Consider the following 20,938-nt stretch of genomic DNA (forward strand, 5'->3'; position numbering starts at 1 on the left):
AAAAGGAAGTAAAAAAAAAAAAAAAAAATGAAGCCACTTGAGATGAGGTTAACAAATTAAGCATACCAACTGGTGAACAACACCATCCGTTACTAATCTATTTGTGATCATTTTTCCCCCACATGCATGGAGCAAATGTCATGTGTGGCCTTTTTTTTATTTGTTAAAATGTATACGTTACGCGGTTAAATGGTCATCATTCAGCGTTGGCAACACCGTTGAGTTATATTGCATTCACAACCCGCGCTTTTTTTTTGGGGGGGGGCATTTTCTTCTCATAAGAATGTGAAGAAGAGCTCTTAACCAAATGTAGCATCAAAAAACACCCTTTTTTACGAATTGTACATTTTTTTTTTCATTTTTGTAAAAAGTTGCTTAACAAAGTTTTCAAAAAAAATGGTCATAAAATTTTATCCAGGGGACACGGTCACCATGTATGCACAGATTTACGCATCTTCACAGGCATATATAAAGGCCTACAAAATAAGCACATGCCGTTGACATATCGTGCAGGGAGAAATAGCACAAGTGGTGTGACCAAGGAGGAGAAGTATAAGAGGGTGGTCGGCGAGTTGGTGAGCTGTCTTTTCGGGCGCACTTCGCATCAGCCATGTTTACAAAATGGATGTATATATGGGACTGTAGTGTAACGCCATAATTTTGTAAAAATGTATTGACAGAACGAATCTAACGCCATATGGTTGGTGGCAACCGTGCTCGCGTTCGTCGGTTTGCTAGGGTGCTATGTAGTCATGTGGTCACCTATACATGTGCCTTTGCAAAAGTAAGATCACATATGTAGAGGCACATGTAGCTGTTCATAAATGCCTACGCAATGATAAACATCCACGCGCATGCAAGTGCGTATATAACGCACCACATCATTCGATACACCCTTTTTGCCCTTCCCTAAAATTACGCACTCTTTGATGTAAGGTAAAAATTAGAGAAGCATCTCCAAATGTGTTAAAAAAAAAAAACAAAACTTATATTCTTTATGTGACAAAAAAAAAAAAATGCGTTCATCCTAATTATGCATATGTTAAAAAGGAATAACTCATATGGAAACGAATCGAGGGTGGAAGGAGGGGGTGTTTGGGATGCATGTGGACCAAATGCATGCGCAGCGCGACGATGTAAATATTACTCTATTGCTTAAAAGAACGCCACAAAAGGAGGCACATAAGCACAGCACGGGCATTTGAACTAGCATGCATAACTGCGTTCAAACATAAGTAATAACGTAGCAACGCGTGAAAGTCAAAAATCAAAAATAATATATAAAAAAAAAAAAAACGCTAGCGTAATAACGCAGTCAGCACGGGCGCAACAAAGCAAGGTGTTCCATATTTTAGCGGCGAATTACTCATCTGCGAGCCACTCCGCGAAGGCCTTCAGCCGCTTGTTGTTCGCCAAGTACTCATCCTCTTCGTTTTTGCTGATCCATCTGCAGTGGGGGGGGAAAGGAAAAATGGGCAGTGGTGTGTACAACTATGCATGCTAACGGAAAAACGGGTGATATTCACGCGGATAGGAACATACGAACGAGCGGGTCACTTTATTTTGTTTTATTTCGCTTTATTTTGCTTTATTTTGTTTTATTTTGCTTTATTTTATTTTGCCTTATTTTATTTTGCCTTATTTCATTTTATTTTATTTCCTGCTTACTCATTAAAATAGTTGAACTCAAAAATATCCGAGTGGTAAATGTACTCAAACGCCGCGCACAACTTGTCCGAGCCGTACACATTATTTTGAACGTCATTCGTGAGGAACTCCTTTTTGGAAAAATCTAAAATCAACCCGTAGATGGTCTCGTAGTATAAATGATCGTCCAGAAGAAACGACGAAAATAACAAGTCCAATTTTGCCTTGTCAAAATTTTCTACCCATGTGTCTTTATCAAACTCCATGCTGTTAATGAAATCCCAAACAATTGGGAAAAATGAAATGATGACATCTAGGTCTGTGTAATTTAGGGAGAGTCTGAAACTTTTCATTTCCAAAATTTTGTGACTCATATGCTGTGGTTTTTCAATTGCTTCTTTGCATAATAATGATATTTCTTTTACAAAAGAATTCTTTTCATTTTCAAAATTTATTTTGTCAAAGTGCTTATTTATGTCACTCATGTTTGCCGTGCTGTTACAATTGGATTCATCGTCCTTGTCACTTACATTGGTGTCACTCATGGTACTGTAGTTTTTCGATGTCGAGTACACGGAGTCCTCGTCACTTTCCTCTTCCGAGTCGTACTCTGAAAAGCTCGTCATTTTTATCTTGCCATAGTTCTGTGCATCACCGATTAGGGAGAAAAGCCGCAGCTGGTCCTCAGAGTACCTCGTCTTTACGATGAAGTTGTTTAGTTCAAAGGGCTCTCCGTGCAGCATGTCATGCTCACGTGGTTCTTCTGCTGCGACGTCCTCGTTTTCGTCGACCACCTCTTTCGCGTCCGTTGCTATTTCATTCGCCTCAGCCACTTCATTCGCTTCTTCCTTCTCTGCATTCGCCTCCTCAGACACTTCATTCGCTTCTTCCTTCTCTGCATTCGCCTCCTCAACCACTTCATTCGCTTCTTCCTTCTCTGCATTCGCCTCCTCAGCCACTTCATTCGATTCTTCCTTCTCTGCATTCGCCTCCTCAGCCACTTCTTTCACCTCCTCCTTCTCATCCTTCTCTTCATTCACCTCCTCAGCCACTTCATTCACCTCTCCCTTCTCTTCATTAACCTCCTCCTTCTCTTCTTTCACATCCGCATCCATTTCTTTCTCCTCCTCATCCATTTCTTTCTTCTCCTCTTTCTCTTCTTTCACCTCCTCATCCACTTCTTTCACCTGCTCCTTCTCTTCCTTCTCTTCATTCACCTCTTCCTTCTCTTCTTTCACATCCTCATCCACTTCTTTCACCTCCTCAGAAACTTCATTCACCTCCTCAGCAACTTCATTCACCTCCTCAGCAACTTCATTCACCTCCTCAGCAACTTCATTCACCCCCTCAGCAACTTCATTCACCTCTCCCTTCTCTTCATTCACCTCCTCCTTCTCTTCTTTCACCTCTCCCTTCTCTTCTTTCACCCCCTTCTTGCCTTCCTTCTCTTGCTTCTCCCCGCCTGCGTCCTCTTCGCAGTCCTTGTGCGTACTCTCGTTGAGCGTGTTTTCCTCATTCTCCTTGGTGACGGCCTCCTGCTCGAACTGCAGGGTGGGTGCCTCTCCGCCGTTCCCGTCCGGGGCAAAGTCCTTCTTCTCCCTTTCCTCAGCGGAATGGTCGTCCTGTTCTTTGCTCCTCCTGCGCACTTTCAACTGCCCCTTTAGGTGTTTAAACGCGCTTAATCTTGTATACTTCCCTATTTTCGTGCCAGCCGGGATGTTCATATTTTTCCCCACAACGCAGCATTCGTCAATGTATACACTCTCGTTAATGATATTATTCTCACTGATAAAGGAGCTGATAATCGTTACGTTGTCCTTTAAGATAGAGTTTTTCCCGATGATGCTGTTCACAATTTTTACATTTTTTCCAATTTTGCAATTTTTACAAATGACGGAATTTTCAATAAGTGTTTTTTCTGAAATCTCTGTGTAATTTTCCACCAAGACAATTTTTAGTAACTTACAGGAATCATCAATGATGGCATTTTTGGCTTTATACAATCTCGGTTCGCAAAAAATAAATTTGGGTAGGTCAGGCAAAAGGTGCGAAGAGTTGGCTAAAAAGGGGTGAACATTTCTCTCAATTAATGTTTTAAAAAATTTAAAATAAATCCGAAAATCTGTCAAGGTTGTAATTATCTGGTTACATTCTGTGTAGTTATAATCGTTGTTCAAAGCATGCACGTAAATTTCTTCTATTTTAATTTCCTGCTTCAGGATATTGTAAATAAAATCCTTCCTCATGCATTGGTAGTCAAAATTCTCTTCAAATAATTTGAAAACTTGCGGGGTGATAATAAAAATGTTTGGCATTACAAGGTCATATGAGATAATTATCGAGTTGGTGGAGGTACTAAAATTGATGGTTGGTGCATGGTATTCTTTATTTTCTCCTACTTTGGAGAGAGAAGACTTTTGTTCCTTCTTCCCACCGGCATTCATTCCGGTGGCACCTGCGCCACTTGTCCCCTTCTTCCCATCCTTAGGCTTTACCTCATCAAATATTTCGCTAGTCAATATTAAATAATTTTTATTTTTTAGGGGTTCAAATAGGAGAAGCTTGAAGGAAAAATTATCATACGCAATGACAAAATCGTCATTGTGGGATTTATTTTCATCACTACAATGGGATAGGATAAGAGTCATAATTTGATTTTTACATTTTTCCTTGTTTACAAAATGAGCTTTTATAATTTCTTTTATATTTGCAATTGGAATTGTATCAGAAAGGAGCAATAATATGTCTTGATAAATCTCCACACATTTTTTAAAGTCCCGCAATGCGTCACCTAATGTTTTTACCTTTTTGCTCAGTTTAATTATTTCAATGTCTAAATCGTTGTACCTTTTTTTGCTTTTCTGAAATTTCTCAATGTAATGCTGCAACTCCTTCTCGTGATGAGTCACCACTATGTAAATTTTTTTAATATTATTTTGTTTGAAGAAATGTAATTGATAATCGATTAGGCACGCTCCGTTGAGCGGTAAGAAAAATCTGAGACTTTCTGTGGTTATTGGCTCGTATATTTCGTCAAAATTGTTTTCTATTAGCAACCCCACCAAGTTTTTCTTTTCCTCGTCGTAGAGGAGGTTAAAATCTACTTCCTTCTTCATTTTCTGGCCTCCTCAAGATTAGCACGCTGGTATGCGCGAGTCTCTGGTATATGTGCCCCCTCGCGCGCTTCTTCCTTTGGGATGGCTGCGCTGTGTCCCACGCTTCGGTCTGTTTCCTCTCTATTTGGTCTGCTTCTACGAGCTCTTCGTGCTTCTCTCACTACTGCAACTTGTGCAACTTCCGCACCTTTTTTTGCTTCCCCCACTTCCGGGCATATCACTGTGGCCGTCGCAAGACCTACGTGGAGCTGCCGCATGCGCAACGCCTGCTGCTTTTACGCTGGACGAGTGCCTTTTGGCTTCGCTGATTGGCTAACAAAATTTCCCCAGGCATAATACTGCAGAAAATGTTCACTTCGCCGTAAAGGAGTTCCTCTTTATTTTTTTTAATTGACATTTGTAAAGAGGTTGGCAAAGGGGGGGCCTACTTTTCGCAAAAATGGCTCTGTTGTTTAGCAGAATGGAAAAATGGAAACATTCATGCAAGTATTTGCTGTGGCTGTGCTGTACTGCCCGTGCTTTGCTCAAATGAATGCAAAAAAATGTATTTCTTCATATATGTATTTATTTATGTATTTAAAAAAGAAAGCGGAGGGAAAATTTCGAAAAAAAAAACAGGAGAAGCTTTTCCTTTTCTCAAAAATGAAAAAAACAACTTATGGGGCGAGAAAAAAAAAAAAAAAAAAATCCTTTTTAATGCATCTCAAAGGAACAGTTAAATTGTACCATTAAAAAGGGATCAAATTTCAGCTTCTGAGCGATGCGACGAACATGGGTGTTATTCGTTATCACCACGTGATAAAAAAAAAAATTAAAACAAAATGTAAAATGACACAACGTGTCAAAAGTTAAAAACAAATTAGGTAAATCTTTACAAAAAATGGCATGTTGGCTTGAGGCAGGCGACTTTGAGCAGTCTCCTCGCACGTATGTAAATCATGCAGGCGTAACTTTATCAGTGTACACACGCATGTGCGTATAAGGCTGCTTGCGTTGCGCATATTAAGCAAAATAAACGCAAAAACAACGCCAGCGAGGGCATAATTTATGTAAAGGCCACCACCCGGGTTACTGTTACGCATACGTTTTGGCTTTCCTGCTGCTATTTGCACAGTGCCGCAATAAATATTCCCGTGGGGGAGTTGCGGAAGGAAAATATAGATAAATAAATAAATAAAGGAAGATATGAGAGTAGCATCATTATGTGAGGTGTCTTTTAATTTGCCCCGCATAAATGGATCCACGAAAACGAAGGGCAGTTGATAATTGGGGGGAAAATAAAAAACCATTTAATTACACAGTTTGAAAGAATTGACAAAGGTTCAAAAGGAAGAAAAAAAAAAAATTATTTGCCACATATACATTTGCCGTCTACAAATATTGGGACGTTTAAACATAACGCTGTGTGTCACTTCTTTTTAAAACACCCAGTAAGGGGAGATCTTTAAACAACTGCGATTATCCATTTGAGCGGAACGGATAAGTGATGGGGTAAATCAACGAAGAAAAACGAAATGGCAACAACGCAGATAACGCGCAGTTGCAGAAGCAGCGGCGAACCAAAGAAACACATCCCCATCTGCAAAGGGGTGTACTGTGTGATGCGGATGGCGCACCTAGCAGTGACATTTATTTTACGCTGCGGGGAGAAGAACTTCACCAAATTGTAAACACCTCCTCCCTCTCTGCAATTTTAAAATTAGTCACTTTTTTCGCTTTGCATATTTTGAAACCAAGCTGGGTCTCTGATCCACGTTGGCTTGTTTATGATGTACGGAGTTTTTTTCATGGCGGGAGTGTCTTCCCGTATATGTTTGTACAGATCGTTTCGGCAGTGCTCCAGTTCCACATGCAGTTTTTGACATATGCCCAGCTGTTCAATTTCTTCCCTAAAAAGGACAAGAAAAAAAAAATACGATTATATTTTGTTTTCAACAATGTGTACTAGCCAAGATGGCTCTTTTTTAATGCGCGCATAGGGATGGCAAAATATACATGACAGCAATAACCCCTTCGCTTTTTTGTGATTTATGCATGTCAGTGGTGTCCATTTAGTGCACACAAGAAGGAACACACACAGGTGAATATTTGTGCACATGTTGGATATATGCTCCCGCGAGGTGTGCTGTGGCGGGGGTTCTCTTTTGCCACCCCATTTGTGTGGCTCATTTTTTCTCCTTTTTCCGTTTTATGCCTGCTTACTCGCTCAAGTACGCGCACTCGTAGCGATACTGCTTGGCCGAGTTGTAACAACTCCAGTCGTCGTTTTCGCTGTTGGAATCTATGATTTTGTTTGTATAAAAGTCAACCGCCCTTTTGTTAGCCATGTGTCTTCTAGTGGTTATCCCCATGAGCAAAATGATGTTGAAGAAGAAGCACCCGTACACTACTTTTGCCGTCCTCCCCAGTTCATTCCACCCTGTTCTTAGCTGCTGAAATTTGAACATTTTGTTTAATCGTCCTTATTGCTATACTAATTATACACTATGGAACGCCTTGACAGCTATGCAAAAAAGAGCTTTAATTTTAGAATAACTCTTATGGCGTTGTATTCCTTTTTGACTGTTTGGCGAGCTGTGCCTATTTCGCCTCTACGCGTGTATGCCCATTGGGAGATACCTACGCATGTACTTGGTATGAATAGAAGTGCGACCGCATGATTGCCAACCGCTGCTGTTTTGTACATCCCTGCGGAGACTCCCAATTTCACCCAGAGGAGGTATCTCAAAATGCGCAATCGCATAAACGACCGCGTAAATTTTCATCGCATGATCATTTGAACTCGGGCATACAAAATGTACATTTGTGTTGGTCTCCTTCGTTGCAAACGTTTTGGTAATTTTAAAAAAGTGCGCTTATGTACTTGTAGTTATTTTTTCTTTCGATAATTTGTGAAGCGTTTTAAAAAGCAGAAGCAGAAACGGAAGTGAAATTTTATCATAATTTTTTTTTTTTTTTTTTTTTTTTTATTTTTTTTTTTTTACGCCTCCCTCCTGAGTATTGTGCAAAGTCGTTCATTAATCAAAGGGCATTTCTTCACCAAAGTATGCGTATTTTTTATTTTAAACATTTTAAACCTAACATTTTTTTTTTTTTTTTTTTTGGCGCATTATTAGGTCATGCTGAATTATATTGTTGTATGAATATGTGCATGTATTTACGTACGTGTAAATGTACATGTCCGCGTTTGCCCCCATTTTTAAGTAGCATTTGTCATTATTCGCCCTTTGCCACGCATGAACAGATGAGCGCACACATTATGTCCGCGCGCGCGTGTGTATATTAGCCCGTTCGCTCCCCTGCCGACCGCGCCATTTGGTACTGTTTTGCCCACGTATTGCCAACGTAAGCGACGAATGGGCCATTAGTTCACAAATGGGCATGCACATGGGGTGTGAGACTGTATGTACTCGTCCACGTGGGGCAGTCACATGTCGGAGTTAACTGTCCACTCATAGGAGTAACCCGCCCACGCGTAGATGTAACCCGTTCGAGCTTGTGCCACTCATCGGCGTATCCCCCTTCGTTCCTTTTTTTCTGTTTGTTGTAATTCCGCGCCCCATTTGTTTTAACTTTTCTGTGTATCGTTTGTGACCCATACATGGGTGTTCAAGCGTGTGCATGAGAACAACCTCGCCCGCAGGTAGAACTGTGTTCACGTATCACCGAAGCAGGTAGCAACTCAAGTAGGCAGAAACCCGCGTATGTAGCAACCCAAGCACGTATCACCGAAGCACGTATCACCCAAGTACGTAGCAACCCGCGCATGTAGCAGCCCACACGTGCGCTGGTCGAGCGAGGAGAAAGCCAAACCCATCGTCACTCCCCCCCAGAGAATACACCAATTGGACAGGACCAGAATGAAGGATAAGGTGAAATACAACCTCTTTGGTAACTTCCTATCCAATCATGTATTAATATTCTTCCTGGTTTTTCTGTTGAACCTGTTGATATTCTTCTCGTTCATCAATGGCTTCCTATTCCCGAGAGAAGGAATCACAAACAAGTCGGAAGATTTGGAAACCTTTAGCAGAAAGGTGTTTGGCGATGAATACATAGAATCACAGAAGAGTAAAAAAAATGTGCACTCCATTGTGAATGCACCGTACGACAGAATAGTGGTCCTACTGATAGATTCACTGAGGTTTGATTTTACGTTATACGATCCGAATTATAAAAAAGAGCAAGAAAATGACGAATCGGTCGATGAAGAAAAAAATACTTCAAAGGAGGAGGTGAGATTTTTCCAAAACAACATGATGCATTTGCACCACATGTTGAAGACAGAGAAAGAAAAAACAATGTTATTTCGATTTCAAGCAGATGCACCTACGATTACCACGTCGAGGTTAAAATCTATGGTCATTGGCTCCATACCAAATTTCTTAGACTTAAATGAAAATTTTAGTCCAAGTGATGATATACAAGATAATTTCATAGAGCAACTTTACTATAATAGAAAAACGGTCACAGCTATCGGAGATGACACACTTGTAAAATTGACAAAAAATGTATCGAGGAAATTAGTGTACGAAAGTTTTAACATTTTCGATTTGTACGATTTGGACATCAAGTCGAAGAATCATTTTTATGAAGAGTATCCTTTGGATTATTGGGACCTTTTGTTTGTACACGTTTTGGGGGTAGATCACGTAGGCCATGTAGGGAAACCCAATTCGAGGAAGATGAAAAATGTGTTAAAAGATTTCGACATTTTTGTAGACGATATAGTACAGAAGGTTAAATCGGAAAAGAAGAAGAAAACTCTTTTTGTTCTTTTTGGTGATCATGGACAAACACGCACAGGAGATCACAGTGGGTACAGTGCAGATGAGACAGATACCTCTCTGTTTATCTATTCCCCATTGAAATTTATGCCTCTAGATAAGAACATAATTAATAAGACGTTTATTCTATACGATAAGGACAAGCTAGAGAGAAACAACTCCGATTCTCCCTCTGCATTTAGTGCTTGCGTCCCAGACGAGGACCAGTGCTATGTAGAAAGCTATAAAAATTACCATTCCGCTTTGAACGATTCGAATAAGGACAAAACCTACTTCTACGATGTTAGGCACACCAGGCAAATAAACTTAGTGAGCACGCTATCGTTTCTGATTGGATCCACCATTCCCTTTTGCAACGTGGGAAATGTTATCATGGATTTTATCCCGAACGCGTACAAGGAGGGTGCCCCATCTACAGCGTCCGCTTCTTCCACTGCATCTTATGCATCTTCTAATTATGGAGAGGAAGGAAACGGAAGTGAAAGCAACCCTTCCAGTGAGGACCCCACGGGAGAAGATAACTCCCCGGGGGAGAGTAAACCCAGTGTGGAACTGAACGAAGATGATGGGAAGCACTCCGACTTATATTACGAGGTTCTCAATTTACACTACATCGCAGAACTGAACTATGCCAACTTGTGGCAGATAAATAGATACCTAAACGAGTATGAAGGACACTATGGGGTCATCAAAAATGAAGATTATTTTTTTATTAAAAATAATTGGAAACATATAGAAGAAGAAATGCTACGATTTTTTCAACCAAATAAAAAATTCCTAGACTTAGAAGAAATTCTAACAAGTGAAAAGGAAGAGTACATAAAATATATAAACAAAATGAGAAATCTCATGGAAGTTACCCAGAAATATTTTTACATCATTTTTGCTGCCAAAAAACCATCCTTTATTGTCCTATGCCTAATTGTGAACATATTCTTTTTGATCATATTTCATATATTTTACCATAACTCAAAATTGAATTGTTACTACAAGTCCATTTCAGCTGGCAGCTTCATTCTTCTCCTCACTATTTTTTTCATTGCCCTTCTTTCACTCGACATGTATAACAAGTGTCTGCACCTACTCGTGTTGTCATTCCTGTTCATACTTCTAGTCGTTGGGATATTCTTCTCTAAAAATAAGTACACAGATTTTTTCCGATTCATTAGCTATGTCAAGATATCCCTCGTATGTAGTAACCTCCCAGAGGAGAATTTGAAGAAATACACAGCTATACAAGCGCAAGGTGAAAACTCCATTCATCAGGACAAGAGTAGATATGTGAACGCAGGGAATCATTCCAAGAACACCTTTCTTCGAAAAAGTTTCCGATTTTTTAAATGTCTTTATATCATAATCAAGCGAAGTATCGCGAGAAGCATAAATATAGTCTTGCCACATATATTTATCATTACTAAGTGCATTTTCTCTGCAAAGAAGAAGCTACTTAAAACGCTAATGAATAATAACTACTTCCTTTTTGTCGCCATTTGGAGCTCGTGTGAATTGTCCTTCTACTACATATTCAAGGAGAGGCACTACATCCACTTTGTGTTAATTGCCTACGTGGTGCTTTCTCTGTTAAAGTGCGAGTCTTTCTTCTCCCTGCACCTTTTGCGGTAAGAAGCAGGGGAATATGTTATGTGTATTCCCTCCCGCTTCAAACACATCCCTGTAATGTGTATTCCCCCCCGCTGCACACAACGCCGTAATGTGTATGCCCCTCATGTGTGTCTCCCCGTCCACCTTCGCAGCGGACTGGTCCTCATCACCGTCCTAGTCGTGAACGCGGCGTTCAGCTTCACGCCGGGATATTTCGAGCATGACATGGAAAAGTTGTACCTGAAGAAATCCGTGCTACAAATGGCGTTACCCATTTCGCTACACTTTTTTAGTATCTTATTTATAAATTGCGGTTCCAACAAGCTGCTGAAAAGGGAAATAAAAATTGTCATGTCGTTAGGATGGACCGTGCAGTTCGCATTAGTACTTTTGTATTTCCTTAAAATCAACGAGGAAGTGATATTTTGGAACCCCATAGGTGTTTACTTGACGACATTTTTGCTATACCTGTTCGTCATATTAAGAAAAAGCAGCATAATGCAAGAGGAAAAAGTACCGGAGTCGTTCCAGAAGATACACGAAGTTTCTATAACTCTGTTCCTAATACTGTTTTCTTCCCTCCAGTTATCGCTCATCGCATATAGCAACACAAACTTGAGTGTCTTGCTATTCCTCTACACAACGCTATTTTTCTTTTACTTTTTTTTTGTGAGTACAAATAATTTGGAAGAAAATAAAGATATGAATAACATTAAAATAAAATGGATTGAAGAAAATAAACAGGTACATATGTTTACCAATTTGGAGGACGAAAAAAAAACGGTTGAAATGAGTCAGGTGAATACATGGGTTAAGGAAAAATTTGATCTCAAACTTGTGCAACAGAAATGTACCTTGCTAGATAAATGCAGCTCACTTAACGAAACAGATGCCACACAAATTCAAATTTACAAATTAGTAAAGAACATTCCATTTTTCTCTCTTAGTGACACCGATTTTTATTTACTCTCAGCTATACTTATAAAATACACGTTCTTTTTAACTGGCCAAAAATTTGTCCTAAATAGCTTGCCCCTGACTTCAGCATACATCGGTTTTAATAAATATGTTTGGCCTATAAGTCATATTTACATACTTATTCACATGTTTTTCCCGATGCTGTTTTCTCTTTTTTTCATTCTTTATGTGTTCAATTTGAGGAAGATCAAAATGCTGACGTGTTTTAAGCAGGTCGATATTTACAATTTTTATTTCTACCCACTGATTAACCTTTTCTTCAAGTAAGTTGCAGAGCTGTGCAAAAAGGGGGGGCTGCCCCGCGGGTGTGTGTACTGGACGCACCTGTTCCCGTAGGTCAGCGTACCATCGAAATTTACTTCGGTTGTGACCCCCCTTACTGATTTATTTGATTATTTTGATTTTTCGATTTTTTCCCCGCTTCGTTAGGATCATTTTCTTATTCTGCTGCAAGTGCCTCACGGCCCTGTGGGTGGCCTTCTACCTGGAGCTGCACCTCATGGTAAGCACCTCGCGCTGGGAGAATTGCGCAAATGGGAGAGAGAATGCGTGCGCATCGTTATGAGAGGGATCGAGGACGTCCAACTGTATGTACCGGCACATAGGGAGAGTGCACGCTCTGCCACCTTGGCATGTCCCGAGCACACACACACACACACACACATTCGCGTGTACCCCCCCGTTTGTATTCCCTTTTCAGCTCTACGACTACTTCTTGCCAAATTTCTTTTTCCTGACTGCAATCAATTTCGTGTTCATCGTTTTTTCCATTTTAATGCTATCCCTGACGAAACACATATTTTTAAGATAATTATTTTTTTTGTTTGGCTGGGTAAAAAATTTTGCTCATCGTGTCTTCCCGTTGGAGTGGCGACCAGTCCCTGTCCTGTTTCAAAAAGGGGGGGTAGGAAATGGAGCACAAAATGGAGCACAAACTGGAGCACAAACTGGAGCACAAACTGGAGCACAAACTGGAGCACAAACTGGAGCACAAACTGGAGCACAAACTGGAGCACCAAATGGAGCACAGAATAAAGCACAAAATGGAGCACATAACATAGAACAAAAATGTGGTAAAAAAAAAAACGAGCGCAGTTTCTGGTGTGAAAGATTAACCCCCCTTTTGCAGTTACAAATTGGGTGCCGCCTTTTCATTTCCGTTTTGTCGTAAAAGGCGCCTCCACGTGTAATCAGTGAATGTACGGATGGAAGTACCACCCACTTGTGCAGGACCAAAGGAACACTTTTTATTTTTAATTTTTGACATCATGTGCACATTTCGCGAATTTGTTTGGTAGTTTTTTTTTTTTTTTTTTTTTTGTTCCTGCGAGAATTCTCCTTTTAATCACGAATTCGCACGTATGTCGCGAGCACAGTATGCCACTTAATAGCATATCTGCGCGCTTTTTTTAAACAAAAGGTTTTCCATTGTTTCGAGTATACACACATGTGTACATATATATATGTGGAGTGTGTATACACATGTGCGCGTGCGCCCGTGAAAAACCTCATTCATGTTAATCTGTCACTTTTTAATTTTTCCGAGTTCCTTCAACGAGCGAGCTATTTCGTCCACAGCTTACCTTCCACCATGAGTGCCCATACGAAATGAAAATCTCCTCGTTCTTTTGGATATCCCTTTGTGCGCGAAATATCATTATTTGATCGGACGTTATTGTATCCTGCGGGGTGGAGAAAGGAAGGTGGGGGGGATTACAAAATGGGCACATTTCACGATGGATGGTATGGCACAACAGCATGGAGTGTAAAAAAGGCAAATAAAACAGGATAGAGTATATGATATGATACGGTGTAATGTGTGGACGGCTGAGCACTGTGGGGGATGATATCCATTCGCCGTTACAACACACACAGGTTTGAAAAAAAAGGAAAATTTTTTTGGACATTTTTCTCATCCTTGTCAGACTTTTTTTCCTTCTCTTCCCTCAGCGACACTATATGAACAAAGGCATTGGGGAGATCTGAATGATTATATAAAATTCCGTAGCCCAGGGGAAAAAGCTTATAATTGATCGCGTCTGTCCTTTTCATGACAATTTGAATTACTTTTGAGTTCATGTTTTCTTTTTTGCTTTCGAATAAATAATGAACCAGCTTTTCTGGGATATCTTCATTTTTCATTTTGATCGTCGGGCATATTTCAATGATTTCATTTTTTTTTATTTCGTCAAATGAGAATATACCAACCCCGTTAAGAGGGGAACTTCCAACGTACACTCTTTTGTGAAGCTCGTTAAAATTGATTTGTTCATTTTTTAAAATTTGTCTTAGCGTATCTTTTGCGAAATAGTTGTGAAACCTCCTTCTGGTCATGACCAATTCAGCCATTTTTGCAGCCGGGGGATGCCTTATATAAGTCATAATTAATCAATTGGGGGGGGGAAGCAAAACTGGCGGAGCAAGGCGCCGTAACGAATGAATTGGAAAATGTTACCAAATGAGATGGTTAACGAAATTAATTGGCACACCTGACGTTGGAAGGGGTTTGTTACTTGGCCAGTTCCGCGCAGTGGAATACATTTTGCTCGTTATAGTAACCTACGTGTCGTCTTAAATTAGAAAGAGGGCGCGTTTTTCAAACTGTCGATTAGGGCATGTGCAGTGGAACATACATTTATAGGTCCCATCCCCAGGTTAGTTTTATCATTCCTGTTATTTATTCCCTCCTTTTAAATGATAAACTTTTTTTCTACTTTGTGCCAAAAATATATGGCACGTTTTGCGCAGGTCGACGTAGTGGTAGAGACTTACGAGTGAACATTTATTCAAGGAGGGAAGAACAAAAACCTATGCGTTAAAACGTGGGCAAAAGTGCACACAAGCATGTATGTACATATGTACATGTCAAAATGCACATATTGGTCGCCCATTTTTTAGCGCGAACCTGGTGAATCCTAACTTGGGGATTCCCAATCAGGAAAGGTGCGTCCCTCTTTTTAAGGAATTGTTCGCCCTGCTTGACGCGGATCCGAAGCGACGTCATCGAATCACAAATTTGAAAATATCATGTGAACAAAAAGTTGGGGGGAATGCTATGCCAAAGGGAAAGGCACACACAAGTTTGCAGCTCCACGTAATGAACAAAAGTGAACGTTTTTTTTTTTCTACCTATCTACGGCACACGCAATGTTCTACGGGAACAGGTGCACTAAATGTCATACGAACGGGCATCGCGAAGGACACATGCACGTTGACCATCTGGGTGAGAGTAGACTCTAACTGCTGTGGAATTACATCCCCACAAAACAGCCGAAACTTCTTTCTGTGCTTCTTTTTATAATGACAAAAATTGTGATATATAAGTGAGAGAGCACAGAGGGCGAAGAAGCTATGAAAGAGGTCCGCTTCTTGGTGGGATAAATTTTGCCCCTCATAAAAATTAAAGGCATTATTTCTACCCCCATGGTTTTTAAATGCCATTCTGGAAAAACCTCCCTTCCGTTTATCTTGGCACGTCAAAATGAAAGTAATTAAAATATTTACATTGAACAGTTTAGTTAAATTTGTTTTCAGGGCAACTAAACTTCCCAAAACCCACCACGCGTAACAGACATCGTGGTCCTTTCCAACACGTCCGTTAATGCCCATGTTGTCATACCTATCGCAGAGCCATCTGAGGGGGAAGGGATGAATACAAATATAGGCATCCGTGCATAGGTGTTGTATGGGCATATGCAGATGTACATACCAAGTGGTGCTTATCTTTCACTATGAATGTGCGAGCCGTATAGGTTGCGCTTCCCTCAGCCGTCACCCATCTTGGTCATTCACACAAGTGTTTTAATCGCTCGCAGGTTGCTTACCTAATTAGTTTCCCCCGTAAGAGGCTGTTACCTGACAAGTAGTTGCCACTACCCCTGACCCTTAACAAATTTAAAGAATTGATCGCACAAAATGTCGTGCCCGCATGTGACTCTGACCCAGGGACATTAGAAAAACCTCCATCCAAATTCAAACAGGTTAATATCCAGTGGGCACATCTCTCGTCATTGTTATACAAACTGATACGAATATTTCTCTTTTTCAATAGAAGGGATAAAAAATATAAAATTGATAAGGCACAGAACATGAAACGCATATCGCCATCGAATTGAAACCTTGCACTGCTCAGTGAGAAATGGTAGAAACCTTTTTTCTCATCAAAAAGGAAGTAGACAAAATTGTATATCTCCAGAATCATTTTCGTGCTTATATCTTCTTCACTTATTTTGTTCAACAAAAATAATATTTGGATGGCGCTTAGGGTGGATATTACGTTCGCTTCGTATAGGCTGCTTTTGTTGCATGGACTGAATCCACTTAGATGAAATCTCTTTTTTTTTCTTTTGCCCACAGGTATCGTCTTCACCATTCTGTTAGACTCTTCCCCTTCCACTCGGTTTGCACATTCTGGGCTACCTATCATCCGTTTGGCATTACTTCCTTCGGTTAAAACTGCCATTTCGTCATACGTCTTTTTAGATCCTCCCCCTTCGGCACCTACGCAGTTTAAGCATCCTAAGCCGTCATGTGGTTTCCCTTCATTTGTGAAGTTATCATTTTCCATTTGGGGGATGTTTCCTCCAATGGGGCTATGACCAATCGTGACATTTTCACACTGAGATGGTAATCCACTGTCTTCCCCCTTGGCACAAACCACCGCGTAAAAACCGTTAGGGTCACTTTTCGACTTACCAACTATTTGGTCAATATCCTCATTTGATAAAAAGTGCTTTTCCTTTTTTAACTTGTAAATATATTTTTGCTTAATTTTTTTTTTCTCCAAACAGTGCATTACTATGGAGTAGAGGGTATCTATTACCTTCCTGTCGAGCACCTCATCGAGGCTCTTTCTGTTCTTCCTTACTATTGTGAGTCCGCTTAGAACCCAAAAAATGGCACTGATAAAAATGGATTCATACTTACTAGATACGCTGCTATTTGGAGAGTTGTTTCCTAATTTTTCTTTTATTGTGTTTAGGAAGTATTTCGCATGTAGGTTTAGGTCCAAGTCCATACTTCTGACGACGTGCAGGGGCAACGGGGGAAAAAGCATGGGTTGGGTACACCAAGCCGTACAGACAGTAGCAAAGCGGGTGAGGAAGGCACAATCGGACTATAACTCTATTTCTTCACAACGTTGTCACATCAATGCATGGGGGTTTCCAAAAAAAAAAAGAGAGCCTTTAAAAAATGTATATTAGATCGTATGATAGGGTCCAGAATAAAATGAAGGACTAAAAGTGGGAAAAAAATATATGCAAACGGGAAAGATTGTACAAGCATGACGGGGAATAAGATGTATTTACTCGGATGTATAGATGTACGCCCAAATGAGTTAATACTAAATGAAACGTGGTGGTGGAATTCACAGAGAGGGTGCATTCCCATCGAGGCTTACTATCAATCCACTAAAAAAGTCACGGCATAAAACATCAGATGGTTTCATAAAAAAGGACTTAAAGTCAGTTCTGATATGAGAGAAGGTCATTAATGTCCCTATTGCCGTGAATATAGAAAAGAGCAAAAAACCGTAAGTGCCTTGGACCCCTAAAATTCCAACTGTAATTCCTCCAATTATTCCATAAAACTGTTTACTCAAAATAAGAGAATTTTTGTTGTGCTTAATTTTTCTGTCATTGTACTGACTATCCTTGGATAGTTTTGCGTCTAAGATGTTCTTTAGTATGGCTACATTTTGCTTTGGCGGGGTTGGCTTCGCTTCCATTATTGTCTTGGAAGGGGTCAGATGGTGGGTAGCCGGTGGTGGGTAGCTGATGGTGGGTAGCTGACGGTGGGTAGCTGATGGTGACCAATTTTTCAGAGGGGAGATGGCTATGCTAGCTGCCAGACGAGCCTCACCTAAGCCAACTCTGAACGAACTGTGCAGCTCATGCAAAGCACCAAAGTGAACCCCCCCTGGGAGACTCCTAACTAAATGCTCTTAACAACAGCGCGAAAATTAAACCAAAAAGGGAAAAAAATAAATATGCGTATTTCTCAGAAGTTGAAAAAAATATTATGGCCTCATAAAATTGGCATACTTCTTAAATACATGTATATACAATGTCATCACGCGTTCTCATTTTAGTAAAACACTTTTTCTATGTATAAATCATCAGTTCGGAAAAAATTGCTTGTTCGTGGTGAAACTTATTTTTTTTTGTGATGCAGCATAAAAAAGGCGAAAAGAGTAATTAGGCAAGTTGGGCAAAAACTGCATTCCGCGTTGCCAAATGGTCGAAAAATAAAAAATGGAGTATCCCACCCTGGAAAGGAAAAAAAAAAATTGTCTCCAAAATGCATGCATTTGTGTACCTTACAATTTTAAATTGACTTGCAAAATGGAGAGTAATCATTCTTTTTTAAAACGTGTAAGTAGCACCTCAGGAACATTTGGGGGGTCTTCCTTCTTTTTCTTCTTTTTCTTCCCTTTTTTGCATCCCCCCCCCATTATTTCACGCAAAAGCAATGTTGCAAACCGGGCACCACCAAGTCTCACAATTTGTAAAAAAGAGGAAAAGCGCACAAGCGTAATGGTTGCCTCCTAAAAATATTTCAAACTTGTTGGGCCAAAAACTTATTGTTCCTTTTTGGAGTCACTTTGATAAAGCAAAAAATAAAATAAAATAAAATAAAATAAAATACATAATGCTATGTTATAGCCCCCCATTTCAGCTTAACTATGGCGTCGTTACACCACTGCTGCAGGACAATGGTTGGTTGTAAAAAAAAAAAAAGGATTAACACTTTTCCATTCGCATTTCCTTTTTTTCTTTTCGGTTCCAAAAAAAAAGGCACAAATTAAAATACGCGGCTTGTTTTTTTTTTTTTTTGTTTTCCCATTCAGGTGTGTAGATACACCCATTTAACCATTTCGTTGAGACGCTTAATGTGTACCACTACAGTGATGAGAGGTAGCGCCTTCTATTTACCCATTTTGGGAAAGACTCAGTGCGCACGTAAAAAGTGCATGTAATTCATCTCTCCGTTGATTGTCAAATTTGAACAGATGAAAATCTCCCCTCTGTCGTCGCTGATATTACCAGTTGACTTATCTTCAGTTCCCTCCCTCCATTTTTGTTAACCCTATGTTGGTATCTCCACTCTTGACTTGATTTTCACCGTTTTGTTATCACCTCGCACTTTTTCCGCCTATCGCAAAATTGTGTCTCCCCATAAGCGCGCCATATTTATGTGTGTAAGTGCATGTCCGTTTATGTACCCACCTTAGCGCATGCTCTGACCTGACTCATCCTCTTCGAAACAAATTGTGCATTTCGATCTCACCCAGTATTGATGTCAAAATGAGCAGAATACTCCCCGTGTATGTGATAGCCATTTCGTGCCTCCTGTCAAACATAAAATGTTTCGCGACGAACGTCTACAACGGAAGTGGCCTTCATAACTGTTCCAGCGTCTTCTGTTCTTACGATAAATTATCAAATATTTACGACAATTCTAAGTTTATCTTGGCGGAGCTGGAAAGCATTTTGTACGATGTGCGGGATGAGAAGGATGCGCATCAGTCAGGTTGGGCTTTTTACAAAAATGTGTTTCCCCCAAGAGGGCTATTCCTCGAGGTGCAATCCTAAGTAAACGCATATGAATAAATCACTAAACCAAATGACCATACGTTTATGCTTCCACACATGACCACCTCTCCGCTCCACCGATTTTACAGAACACGAGCGGGACAAATCACTAGATCTCGAAATAAAATTCCCTAATTCTGAGGATCACGAGGATTTGTCATACTTATCTCCGGACGAGGAGTATGAAAATGAAAGCAGCTATAGTGAGCCCGTTCCATACATCATCATTAGCAGGATGGACGATGGTTATAGTTCATTTTAATTTTCCTAAATGATTGCTTCTTTTTAGTTATTCCTTTTGTGCCATAAGCATAGGATCGTTACACTGTGACGCTCCAAATGAATGGAAAAAATAACCGCCCATCCTTCATGTCATTTTATCCCTTTTTTTATTTATGAACACGTGCAGACGACTTCGAAAAGACCATACTAGTAAAGAAAACAAAAATATGTCCCGTAACAATTTGCTAAGCGGAGTGGAAGGCCACTACAACATATGTGTGAAATATACCATTCCTATTCTATAATGTGGTTGCTTCTAAAACTCAGTTGCGTGCTTTTCTTTGGCACACAAAGTCTTCCACCCAATGTTTGATGTGTTCCCCTTCAGAATAACAACCCGAAGCGGCTAAACGATTGGGAAAATAGAGAACTGACGAACGAAGAACAAATGGACATGGCCTTCTCAAGAATACGTGACGTAGGCATTGGTGGTTACAAGCGCACAGACTTTTTTGCCTGCGTGTACACTATGTCTGTACATTTATTCATGCACATATTTCCTACACATGGACATATGGCGACTTCCCCTTTTTGTGCAAGACCAGCTTGAAGAACAACAGAAGCGCTTTTCGGAGGAGAAGAGGTCAGGCTGGGATACGAAAAACCATAGAAAAGCGCAAATATAATCTTTTCACATTTTCTACACATGCGCAACGCCTCTGTGCCAGCACAATTTAAAATACACACCTTTTCCTGTTTAACCGATTGTCACTTTTATTTCCCCTTTTTCCACTTCACCTGTTTCATGTCAAAATGTTATCATCGTACTGAAGGAAATTCAATTTGAAGAAATACCTACGATGAAGTCGGCATGCGGTGCACGCAAAATGAGGACGCTAAAAAAGAAGGAGTCCCCGAGGTGATGCATAACCTAGCCATATTCTGCACATTTTTAAAGAATGCAGATACGTTTGTTCAGTTTTTTTTTTTT

General features: G+C 40.2%; 6 protein-coding genes across 6 annotated transcripts; 2 read left to right on the top strand and 4 right to left on the bottom strand.

Annotated features, from left to right (window-relative positions):
- Nucleotides 1-1,668: 1,668 nt before the first annotated feature.
- Nucleotides 1,669-4,763, bottom strand: PCYB_144050 (hypothetical protein; the record flags this gene model as incomplete). Its single annotated transcript, XM_004224876.1, has 1 exon — nt 1,669-4,763. A coding segment is annotated over one exon (3,095 nt), but the record flags the coding sequence as incomplete, so codon positions are not given.
- Nucleotides 4,764-6,462: 1,699 nt separating this feature from the next.
- Nucleotides 6,463-7,737, bottom strand: PCYB_144060 (hypothetical protein; the record flags this gene model as incomplete). Its single annotated transcript, XM_004224877.1, has 2 exons — nt 6,966-7,737; nt 6,463-6,652 (listed from the first exon to the last, which is right to left on the bottom strand). The coding sequence occupies exons 1-2, from the start codon at nt 7,208-7,210 to the stop codon at nt 6,463-6,465; spliced, it is 435 nt and encodes a 144-aa protein (XP_004224925.1). The 5' UTR covers nt 7,211-7,737.
- An 886-nt stretch (nt 7,738-8,623) lies between these two features.
- PCYB_144070 (hypothetical protein) lies at nt 8,624-12,941 on the top strand (the record flags this gene model as incomplete). The annotated part of the gene is made up of 4 exons (XM_004224878.1): nt 8,624-11,169; nt 11,305-12,393; nt 12,560-12,632; nt 12,831-12,941. The coding sequence occupies 4 exons, from the start codon at nt 8,624-8,626 to the stop codon at nt 12,939-12,941; spliced, it is 3,819 nt and encodes a 1,272-aa protein (XP_004224926.1).
- A 721-nt stretch (nt 12,942-13,662) lies between these two features.
- PCYB_144080 (SET domain containing protein) lies at nt 13,663-14,479 on the bottom strand (the record flags this gene model as incomplete). Its single annotated transcript, XM_004224879.1, has 2 exons — nt 13,663-13,812; nt 14,036-14,479. The coding sequence occupies 2 exons, from the start codon at nt 14,477-14,479 to the stop codon at nt 13,663-13,665; spliced, it is 594 nt and encodes a 197-aa protein (XP_004224927.1).
- Nucleotides 14,480-15,259: 780 nt separating this feature from the next.
- PCYB_144090 (geranylgeranyl transferase type2 beta subunit) lies at nt 15,260-17,147 on the bottom strand (the record flags this gene model as incomplete). Its single annotated transcript, XM_004224880.1, has 2 exons — nt 15,260-15,764; nt 15,955-17,147. The coding sequence occupies 2 exons, from the start codon at nt 17,145-17,147 to the stop codon at nt 15,260-15,262; spliced, it is 1,698 nt and encodes a 565-aa protein (XP_004224928.1).
- A 2,003-nt stretch (nt 17,148-19,150) lies between these two features.
- On the top strand, nt 19,151-20,196 carry PCYB_144100 (hypothetical protein; the record flags this gene model as incomplete). Its single annotated transcript, XM_004224881.1, has 4 exons — nt 19,151-19,341; nt 19,370-19,663; nt 19,815-19,970; nt 20,135-20,196. Exons 1-4 carry the CDS (start codon nt 19,326-19,328, stop codon nt 20,194-20,196), a joined length of 528 nt encoding a protein of 175 aa, XP_004224929.1. The 5' UTR covers nt 19,151-19,325.
- Between the last annotated feature and the right edge of the window lie 742 nt (nt 20,197-20,938).

This window comes from Plasmodium cynomolgi, chromosome 14 (genome assembly GCF_000321355.1).
Source record: "Plasmodium cynomolgi strain B DNA, chromosome 14, whole genome shotgun sequence".
NCBI classification, from domain to species: domain Eukaryota; phylum Apicomplexa; class Aconoidasida; order Haemosporida; family Plasmodiidae; genus Plasmodium; species Plasmodium cynomolgi.